At 38.2% G+C, this 18,364-nt stretch overlaps 1 protein-coding gene across 1 annotated transcript in view; it reads right to left on the bottom strand.

Moving 5' to 3' along the window:
• The window catches only part of LOC127619361 (calcium-binding and coiled-coil domain-containing protein 1-like), a 33,369-nt gene extending 15,338 nt beyond the window's left edge, over positions 1 to 18,031 (bottom strand). Inside the window, exons 1-8 of the mRNA XM_052092259.1 lie at positions 17,867 to 18,031; positions 15,839 to 15,991; positions 15,647 to 15,749; positions 13,434 to 13,636; positions 11,625 to 11,837; positions 11,279 to 11,427; positions 8,435 to 8,504; positions 305 to 460 (exon numbers count right to left, since the gene is read on the bottom strand). Coding sequence (XP_051948219.1) covers positions 305 to 460; positions 8,435 to 8,504; positions 11,279 to 11,427; positions 11,625 to 11,837; positions 13,434 to 13,636; positions 15,647 to 15,749; positions 15,839 to 15,970 — 1,026 coding nt within the window. The 5' untranslated portion in view covers positions 15,971 to 15,991; positions 17,867 to 18,031. The remainder of the gene's footprint in view (positions 1 to 304; positions 461 to 8,434; positions 8,505 to 11,278; positions 11,428 to 11,624; positions 11,838 to 13,433; positions 13,637 to 15,646; positions 15,750 to 15,838; positions 15,992 to 17,866) is intronic.
• Between the last annotated feature and the right edge of the window lie 333 nt (positions 18,032 to 18,364).

Below are 18,364 nucleotides of genomic sequence, written 5' to 3'. Positions count from 1 at the left end.
TGGGTACCACTGATCTTATGTGTACGGTACAGGCAGGGTATCAAAGGCAGTTAGGAGGTTTACATACAGGTCTATAAACACATACAAAGGATGGATATGAACATGCATTGTAAATGCACAAGGGCTTGGTATTGATACAGATTTCCTGATTCGATATGGATTCATATGGGTACATTTCTGTAACAATGTTGCATTTAATTAACAGTTTAATTAAAGTTTCTGAACACAAGAGTAAGTTTGGTGTGAAAGCCCCATGAGACATAGAAGGTACGACTTTGGGGTGTTAAAACTGCTGGAATGTTACCTCTTTCCTGTGAGCACTTTTGAGTTTGTGTGTGAGGGTGGAGATGGTGTCTTGGAGCTGTAGGGCATGTGTATCTCTCTGGGCCAGTGAGCTTCTCAGACTCTGAAACTCTGCAGACAGACCATGCAGCTCTTTCTCGGTCTGCTCCATCTTTAACTTTAACACAAAAAAAATCTAATAAATATAGCTGCAAGCAGCAATGCGGATTCCTCCTCAAAATGGCAAATCATTTCAAATTGATCAGTAGAGGGTTGGGGTTAAACCCTCTCAATGGATGAATCCAAAAACATGTATTTCTGTCTGAATCCTAAACTAAACATTTTCAGTCTACAGGAAAATCCATCATACCTTATGGATCCTTGAGGCGCTTTTTGTTCCCAATGAGAAATGAGGCATGTACACCAAGATTCAAAAGAATTGGTTAAATGGCGTGGAAATGGTATCACTTTGAAAATATTTTTGGGGGCGTGGCCTGTAGCCTCCTATGGGCAAATGTGGGTCATTCTTGGTTTGTGGGTTCCTGTTGGCCTGTAGTATCAATGTTCCTAATTAGAAAATATTTGACCAGAAAGTGGGACTTTTGGGAATTACCTGTAGCTCTCTAGGGGTGAATGTTGGCCATTCTTGGTTTGAGGGTTCCTGTTGACCTGTAGTATCAATGTACCAAATTAGAACATTTTTGACCATAAAATGGGAATTTCAAGTGGCCTCTAGTGCCCACTAGGGCTTAATGTTGGCCATTCTTTGTTTGTGGGTTCCTGTTGGCCAGTAGTATCAATGTACCATATTAGGAAATTTTTGACCAGAAAACTAAATTTTGGGAGTGGCCTGTAGCTCTCTAATGGCTTAATGTGGGCCATACTTGGTTTGTGGGTTCCTGTTGGCCTGTAGTATCAATGTACCAAATTATAACTTTTTGACCAGAAAATGGGAATTTCGGCTTGGCCTCTAGCTCACCTAGTGGTGAATGTCGGTCATTCTTGGTTTGTGGATTCCTTTGGCCTGTACTATTAATGTACCAAATTAGAACATTTTTGACCAGAAAATGGGAATTTCGGCATGGCCTGTAGTGCTCTCTAGGGCTTAATGTTGGCCATTCTTGGTTTGAGGGTTCCTGTTGACCTGCAGTATCAATGTACCAAATTAGAACGCTTTTGACCAGAAAACTAAATTTTGGAGTAGCCTGTAGCTCTCTAAGGGCTTAATGTGGGCCACACTTGGTATGTGGGTTCCTGTTGGCCTGTAGTATCAAAGTACCAAATTAGAAAATTTTTGACCAGAAAATGGGAATTTTGGCTTGTCCTGTAGTGCCCCCTAGTGGCTTAATGTCGGTCATTCTTGGTTTGTGGATTCCTGTTGGCCTGTACTATTCTTGTACCTAATTAGAACATTTTTGACCAGAAAATGGGAATTTTGGCTTGTCCTGTAGTGCCCCTAGTGGCGTATGTCGGTCATTCTTGGTTTGTGGATTCCTGTTGGCCTGTACTATTAATTTACCAAATTAGAACATTTTTGACCAGAAAATGGGAATTTTGGCATGGCCATTCTTTGCACAGTACTTCAGAGTGATGTCATCTTTAAGCATGTTAGGTTTGAAAACCATCAGTCAAAATTACATTTGATTTATTGACACGTATATATTGTTAAAATTTGGACATTTACATAAACACGCTCTTTCAGCCATTTTGTATCGTATTCATTTTTCCTAAGTAACGCTTTCAAGGATGTCCATTCTACACATGTGTACCAAATTTCAAGTCAATTGGAGCTACGGTTCAGGAGAAGAAGAGTTTTGTAGGTTTTCGCAAATTTTCAACGTACGGGAAAATCCATCATGGCGTGAAGTTATGGGTTCTTGAGGCTTTTTGTTCCCCATGAGGAATGAGGCATGTACACCAAATTTCAGAAGATTTGGACAAATGGCGTGGAAATTGTATCACTTTGAATTTTGTTTTTTGGGCGTGGCCTGTAGCGCCACCTATGGGCTGAATGTGGGCCATTCTTGGTTTGGGGGTACCCATGGCATGGAGTATCAATGTGCCAATTTAGAAAATTTTTGACCAGTGACTTTTGAGCTATTGGGGCTCAAGGAGAAGAAGAATAATAATAATAATAATAATAATAAATATAGCTGCAAGCAGCAATGCGGATTCCTCCTCAAAATGGCAAATCATTTCAAATTGATCAGTAGAGGGTTGGGGTTAAACCCTCTCAATGGATGAATCCAAAAACATGTATTTCTGTCTGAATCCTAAACTAAACATTTTCAGTCTACAGGAAAATCCATCATACCTTATGGATCCTTGAGGCGCTTTTTGTTCCCAATGAGAAATGAGGCATGTACACCAAGATTCAAAAGAATTGGTTAAATGGCGTGGAAATGGTATCACTTTGAAAATATTTTTTGGGGCGTGGCCTGTAGCCTCCTATGGGCAAATGTGGGTCATTCTTGGTTTGTGGGTTCCTGTTGGCCTGTAGTATCAATGTACATAATTAGAAAATATTTGACCAGAAAATGGGACTTTTGGGAATTACCTGTAGCTGCTCCCTAGGGGTGAATGTTAGGCCATTCTTGGTTTGAGGGTTCCTGTTGACCTGTAGTATCAATGTACCAAATTAGAACATTTTTGACCATAAAATGGGAATTTCAAGTGGCCTCTAGTGCTCCCTAGGGGCTTAATGTTGGCCATTCTTTGTTTGTGGGTTCCTGTTGGCCAGTAGTATCAATGTACCATATTAGAAAATTTTTGACCAGAAAACGAAATTTTGGGAGTGGCCTGTAGCTCTCTAATGGCTTAATGTGGGCCATACTTGGTTTGTGGGTTCCTGTTGGCCTGTAGTATCAATGTACCAAATTATAACTTTTTTGACCAGAAAATGGGAATTTCGGCTTGGCCTCTAGCTCCACCTAGTGGTGAATGTCGGTCATTCTTGGTTTGTGGATTCCTTTGGCCTGTACTATTAATGTACCAAATTAGAACATTTTTGACCAGAAAATGGGAATTTCGGCATGGCCTGTAGTGCTCCCTAGGGCTTAATGTTGGCCATTCTTGGTTTGAGGGTTCCTGTTGACCTGCAGTATCAATGTACCAAATTAGAACGCTTTTGACCAGAAAACGAAATTTTGAGTAGCCTGTAGCTCTCTAAGGGCTTAATGTGGGCCACACTTGGTATGTGGGTTCCTGTTGGCCTGTAGTATCAAAGTACCAAATTAGAAAATTTTTGACCAGAAAATGGGAATTTTGGCTTGTCCTGTAGTGCCCCTAGTGGCTTAATGTCGGTCATTCTTGGTTTGTGGATTCCTGTTGGCCTGTACTATTCTTGTACCGAATTAGAACATTTTTGACCAGAAAATGGGAATTTTGGCATGGCCATTCTTTGCACAGTACTTCAGAGTGATGTCATCTTTAAGCATGTTAGGTTTGAAAACCATCAGTCAAAATTACATTTGATTTATTGACACGTATATATTGTTAAAATTTGGACATTTACATAAACACTCCTTTCAGCCATTTTGTATCGTATTCATTTTTCCTAAGTAACGCTTTCAAGGATGTCCATTCTACACATGTGTACCAAATTTCAAGTCAATTGGAGCTACGGTTCAGGAGAAGAAGAGTTTTGTAGGTTTTCGCAAATTTTCAACGTACGGGAAAATCCATCATGGCGAAGTTATGGGTTCTTGAGGCTTTTTGTTCCCCATGAGGAATGAGGCATGTACACCAAATTTCAGAAGATTTGGACAAATGGCGTGGAAATTGTATCACTTTGAATTTTGTTTTTTGGGCGTGGCCTGTAGCGCCACCTATGGGCTGAATGTGGGCCATTCTTGGTTTGGGGGTACCATGTAGCATGGAGTATCAATGTGCCAATTTAGAAAATTTTTGACCAGTGACTTTTGAGCTATTGGGGCTCAAGGAGAAGAAGAATAATAATAATAATAATAATAATAATAATAATAAATATAGCTGCAAGCAGCAATGCGGATTCCTCCTCAAAATGGCAAATCATTTCAAATTGATCAGTAGAGGGTTGGGGTTAAACCCTCTCAATGGATGAATCCAAAAACATGTATTTCTGTCTGAATCCTAAACTAAACATTTTCAGTCTACAGGAAAATCCATCATACCTTATGGAATCCTTGAGGCGTTTTTGTTCCCAATGAGAAATGAGGCATGTACACCAAGATTCAAAAGAATTGGTTAAATGGCATGGAAATGGTATCACTTTGAAAATATTTTTGGGGGCGTGGCCTGTAGCCTCCTATGGGCAAATGTGGGTCATTCTTGGTTTGTGGGTTCCTGTTGGCCTGTAGTATCAATGTACATAATTAGAAAATATTTGACCAGAAAATGGGACTTTTGGGAATTACCTGTAGCTCCCTAGGGGTGAATGTTGGCCATTCTTGGTTTGAGGGTTCCTGTTGACCTGTAGTATCAATGTACCAAATTAGAACATTTTTGACCATAAAATGGGAATTTCAAGTGGCCTCTAGTGCTCCCTAGGGCTTAATGTTGGCCATTCTTTGTTTGTGGGTTCCTGTTGGCCAGTAGTATCAATGTACCATATTAGAAAATTTTTGACCAGAAAACGAAATTTTGGGAGTGGCCTGTAGCTCTCTAATGGCTTAATGTGGGCCATACTTGGTTTGTGGGTTCCTGTTGGCCTGTAGTATCAATGTACCAAATTATAACTTTTTTGACCAGAAAATGGGAATTTCGGCTTGGCCTCTAGCCACCTAGTGGTGAATGTCGGTCATTCTTGGTTTGTGGATTCCTTTGGCCTGTACTATTAATGTACCAAATTAGAACATTTTTGACCAGAAAATGGGAATTTCGGCATGGCCTGTAGTGCTCCCTAGGGGCTTAATGTTGGCCATTCTTGGTTTGAGGGTTCCTGTTGACCTGCAGTATCAATGTACCAAATTAGAACGCTTTTGACCAGAAAACGAAATTTTGGAGTAGCCTGTAGCTCTCTAAGGGCTTAATGTGGGCCACACTTGGTATGTGGGTTCCTGTTGGCCTGTAGTATCAAAGTACCAAATTAGAAAATTTTTGACCAGAAAATGGGAATTTTGGCTTGTCCTGTAGTGCTCCCTAGTGGCTAATGTCGGTCATTCTTGGTTTGTGGATTCCTGTTGGCCTGTACTATTCTTGTACCGAATTAGAACATTTTTGACCAGAAAATGGGAATTTTGGCTTGTCCTGTAGTGCCCCCTAGTGGCTGTATGTCGGTCATTCTTGGTTTGTGGATTCCTGTTGGCCTGTACTATTAATTTACCAAATTAGAACATTTTTGACCAGAAAATGGGAATTTTGGCATGGCCATTCTTTTGCACAGTACTTCAGAGTGATGTCATCTTTAAGCATGTTAGGTTTGAAAACCATCAGTCAAAATTACATTTGATTTATTGACACGTATATATTGTTAAAATTTGGACATTTACATAAACACGCTCTTTCAGCCATTTTGTATCGTGATTCATTTTTCCTAAGTAACGCTTTCAAGGATGTCCATTCTACACATGTGTACCAAATTTCAAGTCAATTGGAGCTACGGTTCAGGAGAAGAAGAGTTTTGTAGGTTTTCGCAAATTTTCAACGTACGGGAAAATCCATCATGGCGGAAGTTATGGGTTCTTGAGGCTTTTTTGTTCCCCATGAGGAATGAGGCATGTACACCAAATTTCAGAAGATTTGGACAAATGGCGTGGAAATTGTATCACTTTGAATTTTGTTTTTTGGGCGTGGCCTGTAGCGCCACCTATGGGCGAATGTGGGCCATTCTTGGTTTGGGGGTACCCGCTGGCATGGAGTATCAATGTGCCAATTTAGAAAATTTTTGACCAGTGACTTTTTGAGCTATTGGGGCTCAAGGAGAAGAAGAATAATAATAATAATAATAATAAATATAGCTGCAAGCAGCAATGCGGATTCCTCCTCAAAATGGCAAATCATTTAAAATTGATCAGTAGATGGTTGGGGATAAACCCTCCCAATGGATGAATCCAAAAAACATGTATTTCTGTCTGAATCCTAAACTAAACATTTTCAATGTACAGGAAAATCCATACATGACCTTATGGATCCTTGAGGCTTTTTTGTTCCCAATGAGAAATGAGGCATGTACACCAAGTTTCAGAAGAATTGGACAAATGGCGTGGAAATGGTATCACTTTGAAAATATTTTTTGGGGCGTGGCCTGTAGCACCACCTATGGTCAAATGTGGGCCATTCTTGGTTTGTGGGTTCCTGTTGGCCTGTAGTATCAATGTACAAAATTAGAAAATATTTGACCAGAAAATGGGACTTTGGGAATTACCTGTAGCGCCTCTAATGGTGAATGTTGGCCATTCTTGGTTTGTGGGTTCCTGTTGGCCTGTAGTATCAATGTACCAAATTAGAACATTTTTGACCATAAAATGGGAATTTCAAGTGGCCTCTAGTGCTCCCTAGGGCTTAATGTTGGCCATTCTTTGTTTGTGGGTTCCTGTTGGCCAGTAGTATCAATGTACCATATTAGAAAATTTTTGACCAGAAAACGAAATTTTGGGAGTGGCCTGTAGCTCTCTAATGGCTTAATGTGGGCCATACTTGGTTTGTGGGTTCCTGTTGGCCTGTAGTATCAATGTACCAAATTATAACTTTTTGACCAGAAAATGGGAATTTCGGCTTGGCCTCTAGCTCACCTAGTGGTGAATGTCGGTCATTCTTGGTTTGTGGATTCCTTTGGCCTGTACTATTAATGTACCAAATTAGAACATTTTTGACCAGAAAATGGGAATTTCGGCATGGCCTGTAGTGCTCCCTAGTGGCTAATGTTGGCCATTCTTGGTTTGAGGGTTCCTGTTGACCTGCAGTATCAATGTACCAAATTAGAACGCTTTTGACCAGAAAACTAAATTTTGGAGTAGCCTGTAGCTCCTCTAAGGGCTTAATGTGGGCCACACTTGGTATGTGGGTTCCTGTTGGCCTGTAGTATCAAAGTACCAAATTAGAAAATTTTTGACCAGAAAATGGGAATTTTGGCTTGTCCTGTAGTGCTCCCTAGTGGCTTAATGTCGGTCATTCTTGGTTTGTGGATTCCTGTTGGCCTGTACTATTCTTGTACCGAATTAGAACATTTTTGACCAGAAAATGGGAATTTTGGCTTGTCCTGTAGTGCCCCCTAGTGGCGTATGTCGGTCATTCTTGGTTTGTGGATTCCTGTTGGCCTGTACTATTAATTTACCAAATTAGAACATTTTTGACCAGAAAATGGGAATTTTGGCATGGCCATTCTTTGCACAGTACTTCAGAGTGATGTCATCTTTAAGCATGTTAGGTTTGAAAACCATCAGTCAAAATTAAATTTGATTTATTGACACGTATATATTGTTAAAATTTGGACATTTACATAAACACGCCCTTTCAGCCATTTTGTATCGTATTCATTTTTCCTAAGTAACGCTTTCAAGGATGTCCATTCTACACATGTGTACCAAATTTCAAGTCAATTGGAGCTACGGTTCAGGAGAAGAAGAGTTTTGTAGGTTTTCGCAAATTTTCAACGTACGGGAAAATCCATCATGGCGGAAGTTATGGGTTCTTGAGGCTTTTTGTTCCCCATGAGGAATGAGGCATGTACACCAAATTTCAGAAGATTTGGACAAATGGCGGAAATTGTATCACTTTGAATTTTGTTTTTTGGGTGTGGCCTGTAGCGCCACCTATGGGTGAATGTGGGCCATTCTTGGTTTGGGGGTACCCGTTGGCATGGAGTATCAATGTGCCAATTTAGAAAATTTTTGACCAGTGACTTTTTGAGCTATTGGGGCTCAAGGAGAAGAAGAATAATAATAATAATAATAATAATAATAATAATAATAATAATAATAATAATAATAAAACCATCAATTACAATAGATTCCCTCCTACGGAGGAATCTAATAATAATAATAATAATAATAATAATAATAATAATAATAAAACCATCAATTACAATAGATTCCCTCCTACGGAGGAATCTAATAATAAAACCATCAATTACAATAGATTCCCTCCTACGGAGGAATCTAATTATAAACATTTGTGAACGTATTTCGGTGTACACTTTTACTAAATGTAAGTGCATAAATTATAGCTGAGAAACCTTAAGGTTCTTGTGTTCATCCTCGTCTTCCTTCTTCTGTACAGCTGCTTTCTTAGCTCGTTCCCTCATTCTACACAGAAACACAAAAGGGCCAGTTATGCTTACATACACTTGAAAAATACATACACGTAAACATTAAAATACACACTGTTTCTAAGGTATAGACATAAGACTAAAACAATATGCACGTGAACATGATTTAAGTGTGAAAAAAAAAACGCTTATTACTCTTTTCTTTTTTCTTTTTTTTTCGATATTACAACTGGCAACGTAACACTGTGAACACTAAACCCATAAAACGTTGATTTAAACAAATTTACATCTCAAATAATACACAGGTTTTAACAAAAAAATTTTTTTATAAAACTACAAGCTTCACATTTCTGCCTTTAACCCTCATGTTGTGTTCTGGTCATTTTGACCCAAAGAGGATTTTCTTTTGCCTGAAAATGCTAGTTAATTGTAATTGTATAATTCTTTATATCAGACCACATTGGCCTCTGCTTTGTGCACTTGCTCCAAAAGACAGAGTTGATGTGCTGATGATTATTTATTGCATCATGCAAACTTTGAAAGACAGATGAAGACTCTGGCTCAACAAGAGCAAAAACCCACTGTAACACGATTAGAACTCTGCGTGTAAATATACTGCGTTGCATCATGTGGCACACAAAGACAATAAAACCATGTTTACATTTAGTATTAACATCCAACACTAAATAGAAGTGTTAAAGGGGTCTAAATTGCTTTAGACATACATTATGATTAGGGCTGAAATGATTAGTCGACAGTATCGACAACAAAAAATTTGTCGACAAAAATTACTGTTGTCGAATAGTCATTTGATCTAATTTAACGTAACATGAGATCACATTAGTGGAGTGGTGGTGACGTAGTGAGCTAAAGCACTAAACTGTTAAGCAGAAGGTTGTCGGTTCAATCCCCGCAACCACCACCATTGTGTCCTTGAGCAAGGCACTTAACTTCAGGTTGCTCCGGGGGGATTGTCCCTGTAATAAGGGTTATGTAATTTGCTTTGGATAAAAGCGTCTGCCAAATGCATAATAATGTAAAAACATTCAACTGTAATGATGACGCACGAGAGCAGCACTATAGCTCGCGCAAGACTGAGGAGAGGAAGAATTAAACATCTCACAGTCCAGATGCACTCTAAACCTTCCAAACAGCTTCAAGATCGCACAGTATGAGGGAATTATAACGCAAAAATACAAAATAAGTAAATACTGAAGCACTCTTGTTGTGGAATATGTGGAGCCAAAAACTTGTGTCAAGTGTCTTTATAGGAAACAACCCGGCGTTACTTCTTTAATGCAATTATATTTAATGCGTTATAGCTTTATTAAAAGTTCAAATAATATGGAAGCAGATCATGTAATTAACTACAAACTCAGAAACTAGTATTTCTATCTGCGGTCAGCGCCTCTTATATGAGTTGCGCAAATGTCCCGATCTAAGGAGGAGAGATTAAAACTGCACCCGGCTGATGCACACACTGGGACGGGGATGCTCGTCCCTCAAGCGCACGTGCTTAATGCAGCTAGATTATAACGTGATTGCTCGTGACTTATTGAATCATAATATATGTGTCACTGTGCATTTGTTATTGTGAAGAAAATTGGCAATACGCAGATTTATAATACAAGAGATTTTGTTTTTTGTGAGTTAAAGATGGCTTGAAGTGAACAGAAAGGTGAGAGAGGTAGTCTTTGCCCCATTATACGCTGCAACAAAATACGTTTTTGATTTGTTTTGTCTTGGCTTGTTTTCCTATAAAAATATCTAAAATCCTTTAAAACAACATACATTTATTTGCAGAAGAATGTTGAATATAATATTAAAAATACAAATATTTTAAAATATCTAAAAATCCTTTAAAAAAAGATGCATTCACCTGAGTAGCAGCATATGAGGTATTTAGACTTGCTTTTAGTGAGTAGATCTTTGAATATAAGGATATTTTTGTATTTTACTGCACGCGCAGAAGTATAACCAAGAAATACACTTGTATACAAAATACACTTACTGTAAATTTAAGATACATTCTCTTAAAGCATGTCTAAATATCTTATATGTTGCTTTATATCTTGTTTTAAGGATTTTTACACAATTTTAAATTAAAAACAAGACAAAATTACTTGATAACAATAGGATTTTTTTGCAGTGAATTTCTTTTTCGCTGTGAAGGTTTTTTCCCTTTAATTCAGTGAATGTCATTTAGAGGTATTTCTAAAAGATGCTTTTGTCCTCTTTATTGTTAGTAAGCATGTTTAATCCAACCTTTTAAGCTGGGGCACAAGCTGAATAATTGGTTAAGAGCTAATGACTAATTGTTGCAATAATTGCTGAATAGTCGAATAATTGTTCTAATAATCGTTAGATTAACCGATTATCAAAATAATCGTTAGCTGCAGCGCTAATTATAGTTCAGTCACCTTCATCCCTCAAGAGGTGGCCTAGGATGCATATGACCACATCTTGATGTGCCCCAGACAACATCAAAAGACCACCAACTCATGTCATTTGAAGTGATTTAACATCATTTAGTCATGTAACAAAGATTTGTGCCAAAACAAGGGTTTTAAACATTAGAAGCTAGGTACAGCTTTAAATGAAAATAACCACCCAATCAACTTGAAGAACATCTTTGGTATGTCTGAGGTCATAGCATTTCTATGCAACAGACTTTTACTCTATTGTATAAGTGATGTTTGCAGTCATCAAAGACCATCCCCTAGACAATATTGACAAAATTTTATCACTGTACAGACATTTGTGCTGTACACAGGTTCCAAAGAGATGACTAGCATACAGATAGCCTCTTACCTTTCTATGTCAGTTTCTCTCTCCAGGCCTCTCTGGGTCAGTACTTTAATATCCTCCTCTAGTTCCCTGATCTTCTGCTCATTAGCTTCTTTTTGAGCCAGGAGGGCTTTCTTCTCCTCTGCCAGGGCCTCACCTAAATCTTTAACCTCCTAAAAAAGAGAGATATGATGGTGGTGAGATGCTTACACTAAATCTTAACACTAAAAATCATTAAGTAGAAAGCACACCACCAGTGTTTGTAATAAGATACACCACAGTAAACACTTAAGACAGGATACAGAAAATACACATAAAACTATGACCCAGGGTTGACAACACAGGGTGATGGAATGAGTGTTTACGCTACCTTCTGCTTTTTCTTCATTCCCTCTACTTTTGCTCTATATTCTCTCACTTCCTCCTTCAGCTCGCTGATCTTTCTTTCAAGTTCCTTGCGGTTGTCCTCCCAGAAACTTTTGTCTCTCACTCTCCTGTCTTTCTCTTTTTCCATGTTCTGGTCTGTTGCTTCCAGAGCCTTGAGCAGCTCTGCACGCTCTTTCAGACACTCCTGCAGGCGACTCTGTTAAAAAGATCCGACAGATCCAGATATTAATAACAAAAGACCAAAAGGAGGAGAGGAAATTTTTTTTACTTCTAAATGTCTTTTTATTTGATTCTTATTATACCTTATTTCTTAGTGTCTTGCTTCAAGAAGATATTCCCCCAACAGTCAATCAAATAAAAATAAAGGCTACATTCACACAGTCTGGAAGTAATAATCCTATTTAATAACAGTTTTGATGCTCAAGTTACCAAAATCACTTCCATTCTCTAATGCTGCATTCCTTTCAAAGTCAGATGTGGGATATTCCAACATGATATCGCTGATCTCTGATCACCGACCATTTACACAGTCAATTGCCGGATGCTCAAAAGATGATGCATAAGGAAACGATCCTTTAAATTTAACAGGTTCTAAAATGTCAACAGAGATGTCTCCTAGCAACCAAATTGCTGAGAATAAATTATGCTTTACAATGCTAGCATTTGTTCTACATATGTACGATTATCAAATATGACTGATAGATTCCCGCATGAGTTTCCAAGTTTGAAGTCCAAATTATGTGGCGTTTGAATTGACTTTTACTACTAGGAATTTGGGAATTTCAAATGGAACCTAGAATAACTTCTGTATAAGTAATAACTTATGAGAGCCTTAATTAATGCCTGTAACCATAGCAACAGATTATGATAGTAAATATAAAGGCTTTGCATTGCATCTCTAAGGACTTATTCTAAGCTATTACTCTCACTGCTTTAATTTGTCTCAGGTAACTGGTAAAAAAAAATTACATTTGGTTTAATTCAGTTTATTCTCCTTTGTCCAAACAATTGATAGGGCTTTTGTGTCACTCAATTTCTGCCATTTTACATAGCAGTTCAGTTTGTACCATGCATATCAACTAAACTCAAAATTCGTTTGTGAGTCCTGAAAATTTACTGAATTGTGTACCAACGTAACCATATCTTTTTGCTGTAGCCTAAAAGATAACAGCTCAGGACAAGGACCTGTAGTACTACATCAGTGACAAATCAGTATTGTTCACTGTTGACTTCTCCTTTATTGGCCTCTCATAATCACATCGCCTTTGGTTTGCAAAAGCCTTAATGCTTTTCATGTGATTCTCAAGCCACACAATAAAACCGCACATTGTGGACATTTTGAAATGAGACTCTGTCTGAGGTCAGATTTATATATCAATACACTACAACATCCCATCTCTCTATTCTATTTTTACTCTCTCTTCCACTCACAAATGATGTTGCCCCTCAGGGCTGTGCATTTTGGTCCATTACTCTTCTCCTTGTTACCAACAATTGTGTGGTCAAGATACAGCTCTGTCCAGATTCTTCAAATATGCCAATGGCACTACAATCTTTGGCCAAATGGCAGCTTACGATGAGGCAGAGATCAAGTCGGGTGGTGTAATCTTTTCCAAGATATGTTTTTACAGTTATTTAATCTATATATTTGTTTCATATCCATCAATTAGACTGTCAGGCTGCAACACAAAAGTTTATACGGAGCTTGATATAATTTCTATTTTTCAAAAACTGTCAATCTGCACTTTTAACAAAAGCATCCTATGAACCTCATCATTTGTTTCCATCTGACCTGGAGTAACTGGGCTCTGGGGATGACAAGTAACATATCCTCGCCCACTTCCTCCCCCTGACCCTCCTCCTCCAGCATCACCAGCTCTTCCAGAGGCTTCGGGGATGAGAAGGTAAAGGCAGTACTGCAAGAACAAACCTCCCCCTTTCCATCGACATACACAAACTGGTATTGCTGAGCACTAGTCCCTGGTAGATAAGAAACTGAAATGGAGAGAAAAATAGGCAGATTTGAAAGGCATGACATTATACATGATAAATTATTAGGATAAACAAAACAGTTGTCATGAGTGGGCACTGCTTTTGAATACAGGCAGCATTTGAATATTTCCTGTCTGTTATGTATGGTAAGTGGAGTTCAGAGATTTCCTGGCAAAATGAATCCTGTGGCATTACTGATGACCTCATCTGGTGGCTAAACAAACTCTTTCTGCATCGCCATTACTCACCGCAAATTACAATGCAGCCATTCTGCAATATGCAAACATGGCCAGGATGACACTTTGACTGACATGCTCAGATGCCTGTGCACAGACAAAAGGACATTTACTCAAGACTTATGTTACCTTGAAACAGCCTTAACGCTGTATAGACTATTAATGCAAACAAGAATGGACTTTGGCGAGTAAATAAAACTGTTTTGACATGAGTTTCTCGCCAGTAGCTAGTAACTTTATAAGGATCTGCAACATAAAACTTAAACCACCTTTTCACTGCATCTGACAAACGACAGAAAACAGACCAGAAGTCAGTCATTTCCAATGGAGTGTCGGACGGAGGCTGTGTGGAGCTCTGACCATCTGTAGATGCCAGGAGTTTTTTTAAATGGTGGCCAACCAGGGGCAAGCGATCAGTTTGTGGTGGCACAGAAATGTTTGGGCAGCATTTTTATATTGTCGGACTGTGTGTGTGTAGAGTGGATACAATGACACCTGGGACGGAGAGGTTTGGCTACCATGTTAAGTTTTTACATTTGTACAGAGATGATTTCACATCTAAAGAACTAAAAAAATGACTAAAACAGCAGTTACGAGTGGGGTGGCCAATGGGCTTCGGCCACGTCCACCCCTTGCCACCCCCTAGCCCCGCCAATGCTGATTTGAGCTTTGGCTGCTTTAAAATTTTTCAAACTTTGCGACTACACCGTATGTGACCACTGGACCAGATGTGATGAATTTATGCAAAACTAGGAGCGTGAAGTGAGAAATATGAACTGATTTTGGCCTACACTTTGTTGTAAATGCTTGTTCTTTCTGTATATTGGACAATTATGAGAGTATAAGTCTATAAAAGTAACTACCACATGGGGGAGAAATACGACAGTTGTTTGTAAATGTGGGAGACAATGAAAACGTGGATATAAGTTGAACTGTTGAGCTGCTAAGTTGAGTGGTAGTCGGACCCTCATTGACGTAAGCAACGTAAACGATTCAAATCAATGCATAAAAACAGTCTACAAAAGAAAACACATCTGTAGCAACTTGCACATCTCCTAAAGACATATGCTTCAGTGGAACTTTTACTTTAAAAAAAAAAATAAAAATCTCTCTCCAGAAATCTGTGGCAACACGTTTATGGAATATTCACAAAATCCCGACGTTTATGTTTTTGTGTCAGGTGTCATTTCACCGGGAGACTTAGACAAGCTCATGTATGATGCTGTGAGCGACAATATTACTTTATTCTGTCATAAGGACAAAAATATATATTTTTAATAAACAATGCAAAATTGAGTTTCTTGGTCATTAAGAAATATTTTAAATATTAAAATAAAATGTATTTATAAATGAATATTAAATTAATATTCCCTGGGAAACAGTTCAACAGATCACGGTACTAGTAACGGCAAGTTCAAAGGTTAGACTCCCACGGAACATACAAAATTGATCAAATGTACACCCTGAATCGTGTAAATGTTCTCAATTCACTTGTGTAGCAAAACATTTATTTTGGACCCTGTCCTGCAGTCTCATAACTAGCAAGGATGAATCCTCTGTGGTGCTTTATCGGTTTCACTGGCCATTTGAGGACAAGCATTAGCTAATGTACTAGATGTACCTCAGAGCCTGAGACCAGTAGTCTCGTGAATCAACAGAAGAAACTGTAATTAGCTCATTCAATATCCCCAAAGCAGTCTATTCTTTATTCATACTGTACTGAGACATCAGATGACTTTCAAGTGGTAGTAAATGCCAAAATCAATGCTCAATAGACCTTGGAAATTAACGCAGCAGTTGACGGACATCCCCTCTTTGTAGTTGGATGGAGCTACAGCCCACACAAATGTATGGTAGTCACTGACTGATGACCAGCCAACCTGAGGGTGAAAGAAAATAAATCAACAGTAATTAACCAGTAGAGCTGCATTAATGCTGGAATAAAACCCTCCATATAGCTCTTGCTTACCTTAAATAGTCCAACCCAGTCATTACTGGCCCACGTGTGATGTGCATTGATGGTGTAATGACAGTCCACTCTGCTCTGAGGGAAGTAACAACTCCCGATGTTCCGAAACTCCACCCCGCATATCTTCTCCATGGCAACAGAATAGTGATGCACCTGAAAAGTTAACATGACATTTCAAGCAGTGAAGTGTCCTTCAGTGTGACATGGAATACCTCAAAATTGTTACAGCTACAGTTTTCAATATTATGTTGACTATTAAACTGCAAAAAGGATGAGTATGAATAGTGAAAAACTTGATAGTGAACATCTACAGCGTAGAAATACACCTTCCATTCTACATACTGTATATTTCCTGTAAGTGTATGTGAGGGCAAAGGTCAAAGATAATAAGAGAAAGTATCATCATTTATTTTAGATATGTTATCTATTTATCTCCATCTATAAATGTGCTGAATATCTACTTATCAATATATACACATTTACAAATACACACGACTTAAAATAAATGCTGGTTTGAAGATGCTTTGAAGCAGCCTTTACATTAATTGCTCCACAAAATGTAAATGAACACTGTTTTCCAGGATCATCTTGGACAGGACAGTAGGGCAAAGGTAAAATGTCTTGCGCAAGTCATGAGGAATAGCTTGTTATGTTGAACTGGACGGCGAGTGCCTGAGGATGACGTGTGCATGAGTGCATACTTTTTTCACCCTGACACCGATCGGATCTTAGAGAGCATTCATGATAGGCTGTCACGTGTTGCAGATGCCGTGACTGGCTGTGTGTGAACACATAGATTACATGCAAAAACAGGTGGGTGCATCATTAGCACCTCACAGTAGTCCATGTGCTCCATATTTAGACTCTCCATGACTTTACAACAAACAAATGAATGCACAGTGTCTAATGAGTCTAACCTTGCTTTATTCAGAGTACAAAACAAATAGTCTTGTCTTGAAACACTTTGGGTGAATGTCATAAAAGCAAGTCACATTTCACCCAAAAATAAAAAATAATAAATGTATTTTGCATGGAGAAAATGAAACCAATTGTAGGGACCAATGTTTTTGCATTGTGACATCATTTTCATGACAATTAAGTGTAATGCCCCTCTCTCATTATGTATATATTTATTACATTTTGGGGGGTAATTTACATGATTTCTCTTTAGATTTCCATTACTCTGATACAGCTTTTTAATATATTACATAAACATACTGTAATACAATTAATTGTCAGTTAAATCAACATAAAGACCTCTGCATGATGTATAAGTGCATAAAAAAACTATTATATAAATTAAAGAATACATCTTTTTCTTCTTCTTTGCATTAAGGAAATGTGGAGACAAATTTGCTTAGTTGACAAGAAAATAATGTCACAATGCGAAAACAATTAATTGCCCTAAAATAAGGCTTAATTTTTAACTCTTTAAGCAAAATAATACATTAGTTATTTATTTTTAATTTTTCAATTCGGGGTTAAATATGACAAGGACATGCCTTGTGTTAAATATGACAAGGACATCCATTTCATTAATAGATAATGAAAAACAAGAGAATAAAGCGCCACTTTAAATTTGTATTCATGAGAAATGTAATTTAACACATGACGGTTTTAGCATAAATAAACGACGTAGACGTTTACATACTCTAATAATTATGATGGTGACAACAACAATACTGACTGCTGGAATAATATGGCTCATTGCTTTAATTTGTTGCTGACTTACCAATTAAAACTTCTTAAATTTACTTTGATCGTGGATGGCCGTTGCAAGCGAGGCCCAAAGTTAGAAACAAGCTCAATTTACTCGGTTCAGCGTATCAACAACAAAGAACTAAACACTGTATTACACTACTTTAGTAATTCACATTCTCTTGAATTGCCTCAAAAGAAACATCAACTGCAATACAGAAGTAACATGTTTTAAGTCTTTATAGTAGCTGCGTAATACGGACTATGCAGCATTTTTTTCCTTTTCTTTTGTGTAAAAAAAAAAAGCAACCGTCGGATTAAAGAACTCACCCGATTTTGCTTAGATGATCAAAACAATTTCATCCCGCGAAACGACGTTCGGTTAAGACTCAGAAAACTCATCTATGAGACTGATGACAACTGTAATCGAGACTTAACACATTCACCGTGATACGCCGTGACACACCACTCACAACAATAACAAAAACACAAGCATGGTTGCTTTGGGTCCCGTTGCATAGTGGGAAATGTAGTGCAAGAAGCGACTCTGACTAATGGCTTAGCAACAAAAAAACTACAATCCCCATCTGCAACGAGATTCCTTTAAAAGTCGGCGTGACATATCAAATGTCGCGGTGATGCTACAGCGGTTGCGACTCTGATTGGTTCACATCGCTCATCGAATTCATCGACTTGGCTTCTATTGGTTAAATATACAAGTCAATCAAATTTGGACCAATTCGGTAGTTCTACGTCAAACACGCATGGTAGAAAGCAACACGACTCTCATCAGACGATTGCGAAATGAACAGTGAAGTATTTCAGTTT

Source organism: Xyrauchen texanus, chromosome 25 (assembly GCF_025860055.1).
Source record: "Xyrauchen texanus isolate HMW12.3.18 chromosome 25, RBS_HiC_50CHRs, whole genome shotgun sequence".
Classification (NCBI taxonomy): domain Eukaryota; kingdom Metazoa; phylum Chordata; class Actinopteri; order Cypriniformes; family Catostomidae; genus Xyrauchen; species Xyrauchen texanus.
The sequence above is the reverse complement of the archived record's forward strand: the minus strand, read 5'-3'. Positions and strand labels throughout refer to the sequence as shown.